The sequence below is a fragment of the Neocloeon triangulifer genome, unplaced genomic scaffold (genome assembly GCF_031216515.1).
Source record: "Neocloeon triangulifer isolate White Clay Creek 2 clone unplaced genomic scaffold, ASM3121651v1 ptg000014l, whole genome shotgun sequence".
In the NCBI taxonomy this organism is placed as follows: Eukaryota; Metazoa; Arthropoda; class Insecta; order Ephemeroptera; family Baetidae; genus Neocloeon; species Neocloeon triangulifer.
Genome location: NW_026775556.1, coordinates 19,699,958 through 19,706,705, shown reverse-complemented (window position 1 = coordinate 19,706,705; position 6,748 = coordinate 19,699,958). Strand labels below are relative to the sequence as shown.

The window sequence follows — 6,748 nt, the reverse complement described above, 5'->3', positions numbered from 1 at the left end:
ATAAAAAATGCATTTTTGTCTGTAAGAACCCCTGAGATTTGCTGAATGAAATTATTTATGTATCTGCGGAGACGTGCATGCGTTTCACACGATTTTTATTCAAGCTTAAAGTATAAGGACAGTGTTCAAGAAACCTGATTGGCTACTTTTCTTGTAAATAACAATTAAAAAGAGGAGCTACAAAAATTTCATACCGACGCTGTGTTTACCCACTTGAGTTTGGTGACGGGAGCAACCTCAGGGTGAGTGAAGATGCATCCAAAGTTTTTGCAGTTGGCTCCAAAACGACAGGGCTGTAAAAGAATCACGGTATCAGTGATTGCCAACGCTTTTTTATATTATGATTTATAAATACCTTGGGGTGGAAAAATCTGCAGGTCATGTTTGTGCAGCCAGGGAAGAAACGGCAAACAGTCGCAGCAGATGGCTTTACTGGAGCTAATGGTCTGATTATGGGAGCTGTAATAAATATTTAGTTATATTAATAAAAAAATTAGAAATGTTTATAAATATACCTGGCACAAATTTTGGAACAACAGGGACCGGATTGAAGCTCCTTGGGCTAGCATGAGTAAACGGGCAGTCCTTTCGAGTGCAGGCAGCATCGAATTTGCAGTTCGGGTGTATGTACAGGCAGCGATCACCAAAGTTGCAGTTTGGAAAATTGCTGAAATAAACAATCCATGCATTTTTTTTTCATTTTTAATTCAAAATACATACGTGCAAGTGGTGGAAGGGTGATGAAACTGGCAACCGTCGCCTTGGCGGCAGGCCGGCCAAAATTTGCACCTCTCCGTACTTTTCTTCACTGGCTCTGTGACCATTGGTTCTTCTGAAATAAATTTTGAATTGAAATTTTCATTTGAATTTATGCAAATTTCAATACCAGGTTCAGGGGTGAAGACAATCCTCTTGCGTTTTGGTTTGCTCGGCGCCGTCGCATCACCAACGAGTTGGGCCTCGTCAATGATTTCCATTTCGACGCCTTCCTCCTGCAGCATCTCAATGTCTTCAGCTGTCGCTCTCAAGTACTTGTTTGAGTATTCCTCGTAGCCATCCAGAGTGATTAAGAACTGTGTTTGATTTTTATTTGCATCGGGTTTTATGATGGGGCTAGGTTTGTAAGTTACCGGCGGGTTAGACCTGCTGGAAGTTATTTCCGGCACATACGCTGTTGAGGAAACAATTGTTAGCAACAGGAAAAAAAGATATTTTATAATTTTCTACCATCGCCTGAATTCATTTCTTCATCCTCGTCCTCCTCTAGGGTGTATTTCTTCTCCACCGGCAAGTTGCGCAGAGTTATCTGAATTTTCTCCTTAGCTCCGAGACGATTTTTCAAATTCTTAGTAAACAGCTGAAAGTTTGTTAAATTTTTAATTTTTGTCTTTAGCTCATTGTGAAAAAAAAAAAAATAAACCACAATTACTTTGGGTCTAGGGTCTTCCTCCTCCTCCTCTTCAAAACTCCTCGACCTCGAGGTTGTTATTGATTTCTGTGCCTCGTTAATTGCCTTCAAAAGCAAAAACTTGGAAGGTCGGGCTTCAGGAGGCAGAGTGGTCCTGGGTTTGATTCTTACTACACTAGCCACACTCCTAGGCTTCACGTCGTCTTCCTCCTCCTCCGCTTTCCGTTTGAGAACGGCCCCAATTCTGGACATGACCGAAACTCTCGGAGGCGGACTTGGACTTTTGCGTTTTGCAGCAACCACTTGAGAACGAACTGCAATTTGTGGTGAGCGAGAATCCTCATGCGACCTGTTCAAATTTCTCCGGGCCCGCAGTTCAGCAGTGGTTATTGCCTGGTTGTTGTTTCGATATGACGACCGAGACCTCGAAGACTCACTCTGCACAAATGAGGAGTTTTTAAAGTGAATAAAATATATTTCAATATCATTTATTACGTCATGATCACTGCTGAGTTTTTCATGGCGACTGATTTTGTTGCCATTGGGCTGTTCGTCTCCCAAGAGTTCTTCCTCCTCATTCAAATCAGTTTTAATATTGATGAAGTCATCATCGTCCTCATCAACATCACTTGTCTAGAAAAAATAATAAAAATTTGAAATTAAAAACTTTTCTGAACAAAAATAAAGTTGAACATTTTAAATTTTATAAAATTCTGAGTGACGGAAAAATACAAACCATCATGACCGGTTCCCTTGCTTTGACCTGCTGAACATTTTCTGACCTCCGCTCTGGGTCTACTCGCAAAACCACAGAGCTCTGCAGTCCAGAAGTGCTGGGGGCAGATTCCAAGGGAGATTTCGGCTCTTCTTTTACCGTTTTCTTCACTTTGACAACAGTAGCTTTGCTCTTCACCTCTGTTGCAGATTTGCCAGCCGCCTTGATTTTGACGACTTTGATCTTCTTGCCACCTTCGGGCGACTCTTTTGTCACCTTTGTCTTCTTCTTTTTGTCTTTACCCTCGTCTTTGCTCTTCTTTTTTACTCCTTCGACTCCCGTCTTGGGCTTTTTGGCCACCACGGCAGGAGTGGCCACTTTGTAGTCGTTGTCGGTCACTGTGACCGTGATTTGCTCGAGTTTCTTCAGCACCTTCTGCAGCCAACTGGTGAACTTGACCGTGTCCTCCTCCAAAAAGGGCTGCAGGTCTTTGGCCATTTGCGCTTCTTCCTTCTTGTTGGCTGCCATCACCATGATGTAGTCGACCAACTCGTCGTCCACCGTTTTCCCGAGCTCCATCAGCCGAACCTTGATGGCCGAGCGTATCTTTTTGCCCACTTCGGAGCAAACGAGCTCCATGGTGCCTTGAGGTCAACAAACAAACCCCTGAAAACAAAGTTTTGACGACTAATTTCTAGGCCGAAAATTCTAGTTTTATAATACAGTCGATCACCAACCACAATAACAACAGCTGGCCAGGTCAATGGTTGCTCAAATCTGCACAAGGGGGCTTTCTGTAAACCAAAAAGTCGAATGCAGAGACATCTTTCCCGGATGATAAGAAAATTTCGGTCTACCTTAACAACAAATATTGATAAAATTAATAATTTTCAATTAACTGTAAGTCTTATAAAATCATCTCAAGCATTTAAAATCAATAATTTAGCCCCCAAATCTCGGCTATCAAAATGAAAGTCTGAATTCAAAATGTCCCGCGCCAGCGTTCCACCGCCCTTTAAACGCAATGGAGGCTTCTCATTGGTCGACGTAGTCTGGTGCCGGGAAAGCGCCAATCAGATCACTTGTAAACACTCAGAGGGATTAAAGTTCACCGTCTCTTCCCGCGAATTGTTGCGCTTGGGCCAGGTGTTCCATTACGCTCCTGGTAGACGCTTTCTTTGCTGAAGGAATTTTACAGTTTTAAACCGTGAACCTGTACGTCTAAAGGGTAAGTTTTGTCAATGAAGACATGATATTTCAGATTTTGGGCAGGGTTTCTAGATTTTTGTAGGATTTATATCTCATAATTCGATTAATTCGGGGCTCTGATCCGAGCTTCCATTAGCGGCCCGCGGCAGAAGGCACCTCCCAGCGTGATATCATCGATGGTTTTATTTTTTTATTTGCCCTTTCCAAACTGATTTTCCGCTAGGATGCTGTTGAAGGTGATTGCATTTAGAATCTTTTTCTTGAATAAAAATTCATGTTCAGAACGAAGGCGTTATTGGAGAAAAAGTTTCCGAAATTGTTTGATCCGGCTCCGCCATTTCAGAACAAACGCAGTGGAAAAAGTCACGAAATCGAGACTTTCGCGTTTTTGTTAAATACGGTCGGGTATGTAAGCAAGGGCATGATTTGTGCCAAAAATTTGTTCAAATTTATGTATTGAGGCCACTTTTGCATCTCGAGTCCTTTTTGACCTTTGATCGCCTCATGAGGTGGCGTGTAATTATATTTCGGCGGGAAGAAAGTGCCAAATCATATGGCTCAGTGTTTTGATTAATGATGAGCTCATTAGTTACAAACACAAAAATTTAAAAAAAAAGGGCAATTTTATTTCATACATAATATAAATTGTTATTTATAATAAAAATTTTATAATGCATAAAGTATTAAAAAAAATCATAATGTTAATTAATACCGAGGAGTGCTTCTTCTTAAAACAAACAAGATAATGAGGATCATTAGAGCATCGTTTGTTTATTTTGTTTTTAAAAGAAATGAAAAAAGAGTGAAATTTTGGATAAGCACTTAAACCATTTTATGATTGATTGATTTATTTATTTATTAAATACCAACGGTATACAACATACATACTAGACATAAAATAAAGTAAAAATCGGTCAAATGAAGGAACAAAAATTATTTCGTCGGGTATTTTAAAATTTGATATTATAATTTTTAACGTTTAACATTTTCCTATTTCCCATGTAAATTATTATGATTTTACATTTCTTGGTAAGATTTAATCAAATCATAAAAATGTTCATAATAGAACAAACATAAATTCTAATATTTTGTTTGATTACTAAAATTTATTGGGATAGTTTTTAATTTTATCCCTAATTTTTTGGTTTCAGATGGCGGAGGGAATATTTTTTCGTACAATCAATGACGACAGCGACTCAGACAATGATGACGACTCGGTGGTTACGTTGCGACGCATGACCCGCAGCGCCCTGTCAGACGTGTCCTCAAGGATCGCGCTGCCGGTGACGCCGGTCATCAACCTGGCCAGTCTGCCCACACCATCTCCGTCACCTGACGAGCTGGTCATTCAGCGCCCGCGTCGAATTCCAGTCACTTGGAGTCCTGACATAAAGCGCACCCCCATCAAGCTGCCCCCCAGCAGCCCCACAACCAAAGCAAACGGAGTCGTGTTGAGGAGCACCCCGAGGAAGCGGCTGCTGCTGCCCGACGATTCTCCGGAAAAGGCAGAGAGGTCTCCAAGGAAGGTGAGCAGAGTGCTAGGGCGCCTCGACGCTTTGTCCCTCAACCAGCAGGTTAGCGTCTCTGCTGAGACAATTTGCTTTCGAGTGGATGTAGAGTCGTATTGCCTCGGCAATTAACATTTAAAAAAAATTATATTCAATTATCGGTTTTATTTAATTAAACTGATATTTGCGATTTTGTTTTTGATTTGGTTGATCTTCGTTCTTTTATGAACTACTTTCAAGAGGATTATAAAATTGAAAGATTCTGTGTGTTATTTTACCCTTCTTAACTATTTGAGTGCAATTTTTCTTAGCCTTTCATTGAATATTTAAATAAAAATGTGCACTGTGTAATTTTTTACACTAATTTCCTGGAAAATAACGAATTTCTACAGACATTTGGACTTGTATAATATTTCGTTAATAACGAACTGATTCATCATTGTGTAAAAAATGGTATACGTCAATTTTCAGCCAACCACACCACCAAAGAGAAAAGCCCCGGAGCGTCTAGGTTCGCAGATCCCACAAACGGCGCCCCTGTCGTCACTCCTGAAAGGTCTTTCCAAAGAGCAGCTGGTCGAGTTGCTTCTCAAATCAACACAAGCACATCCAGAGATTGAGCAAGATGTGCGAGAAAGTCTGCCTCTTCCTGACCTGAAGCCCGTCGAAGAGCAACTGAACACATTGAAGAGGAACATTTTCAGGTGCCTGCCCACGTCGAGACTGATTCTCAAGTACGACTCCCCTGCGTTCAACAGAGCAAGCACTCATGTCAACGTCTTCAAGGTAGTTGTAATTGAATTTTAATAAAAATTTATAAAGAACACTCAAACAGACACTTTTTAAGTTCTAGAATGGATATTTCCCTTCCAACCTATTTCTGCTGAAAAATTACACATTTTATTCCCTTATCATACTCTAAATTTTCATCATTTTTTCCATCTCATAAAATTAATCTTCTAATAATTCACCCTAATGATTTCAGAAAGCTGTTATTGACTTTGGACGCCAGTTGGTTGAAAGTGAGAATTACGGCTCGGTTATTGAGTATGTGACCATGGCATGGGGCTACGTGAAAGCAACCCCTACATGGGAAAACGCAATCCACAACACTGCCCGCAGAACATGTTTCAAGACCTTAGCTGCCTACTGCATGACCGCAATCAAATCTGGATGTTTCACTCCAAATGAGTACCAACGCATTGCTGAAAAGTAAGATTGATCGTCTATTATTTCCAAGTATTAATAATTAATTTTTATTTGTCAGGCTGGAACTTCTGGTAGGAGACAGTGATGACATCCAAAGCTGCCTCAAGCAGGTGACGGTTATTCGAACAAAGCAGCCTTCTACGCCGACCAAATGAATTTTACCACAAACTGGCCCATCTGCACTCAAAGTCTGAATCAAATTTATTCGGGTGTTCGGTGGTGGGATGTTGCATGTGTAGTTTGTTGTTTATATAAGTTAACCACGGGGAAATTTTATTAGTCCAAACGGAAGTGAGATAGAGCCTTCAATTAAGAGGTTCATTGAGACCTTTTATTTCATCTATGTGGTATTGACCATGTATGAAAAATTTTATTACGAAGGAGTCAAAATTCTGTTGGTTTAAATATAACTTGACGTGCTATGAGCATTGTACAAAAAAAATAGCACATTCTGCTCTTTTTTGGGGGCACAATATAACTTGTCAGCTTTAAAACTTTATCTTTAAAGTGCCTAATCACTATTTAATGTAATATTTAACATTCAAGCGTAGTATATTTAAGTTTGACGGGACGACAGTGTTGAAATAATTATGTAAAAAGGTGTTTATCATATGAGTTTGATGTGAGCTTACATTGGTGCCTTATATTTATCTTGTGCTTGTATTAAAAATAAAAAAGAACTTAGTGAAATTATGAAGA

General features: G+C 40.0%; 2 protein-coding genes across 6 annotated transcripts; one reads left to right on the top strand and one right to left on the bottom strand.

Moving 5' to 3' along the window:
* Positions 1-62: 62 nt before the first annotated feature.
* On the bottom strand, positions 63-2,927 carry LOC132201663 (zinc finger CCCH domain-containing protein 14). 4 transcript variants are annotated; one of them, XM_059628007.1, is made up of 10 exons: positions 2,847-2,927; positions 2,145-2,789; positions 1,904-2,041; positions 1,430-1,846; positions 1,228-1,357; positions 887-1,171; positions 721-832; positions 516-667; positions 356-459; positions 63-293 (listed from the first exon to the last, which is right to left on the bottom strand). In XM_059628007.1, the coding sequence occupies exons 2-10, from the start codon at positions 2,760-2,762 to the stop codon at positions 189-191; spliced, it is 2,061 nt and encodes a 686-aa protein (XP_059483990.1). In that variant the 5' UTR covers positions 2,763-2,789; positions 2,847-2,927; the 3' UTR covers positions 63-188. The 4 variants fall into 4 exon arrangements, with proteins under 4 accessions (XP_059483990.1, XP_059483991.1, XP_059483993.1 ...); XM_059628008.1 differs by having other exon boundaries at positions 2,861-2,917; XM_059628010.1 differs by having other exon boundaries at positions 887-1,073; positions 1,131-1,171; positions 2,145-2,890.
* Positions 2,928-3,210: 283 nt separating this feature from the next.
* On the top strand, positions 3,211-6,744 carry LOC132201665 (uncharacterized). 2 transcript variants are annotated; one of them, XM_059628018.1, is made up of 5 exons: positions 3,211-3,351; positions 4,484-4,858; positions 5,312-5,626; positions 5,826-6,052; positions 6,108-6,744. In XM_059628018.1, the coding sequence occupies exons 2-5, from the start codon at positions 4,484-4,486 to the stop codon at positions 6,202-6,204; spliced, it is 1,014 nt and encodes a 337-aa protein (XP_059484001.1). In that variant the 5' UTR covers positions 3,211-3,351; the 3' UTR covers positions 6,205-6,744. The 2 variants fall into 2 exon arrangements, with proteins under 2 accessions (XP_059484001.1, XP_059484000.1); XM_059628017.1 differs by having other exon boundaries at positions 4,484-4,906.
* Positions 6,745-6,748: the final 4 nt, after the last annotated feature.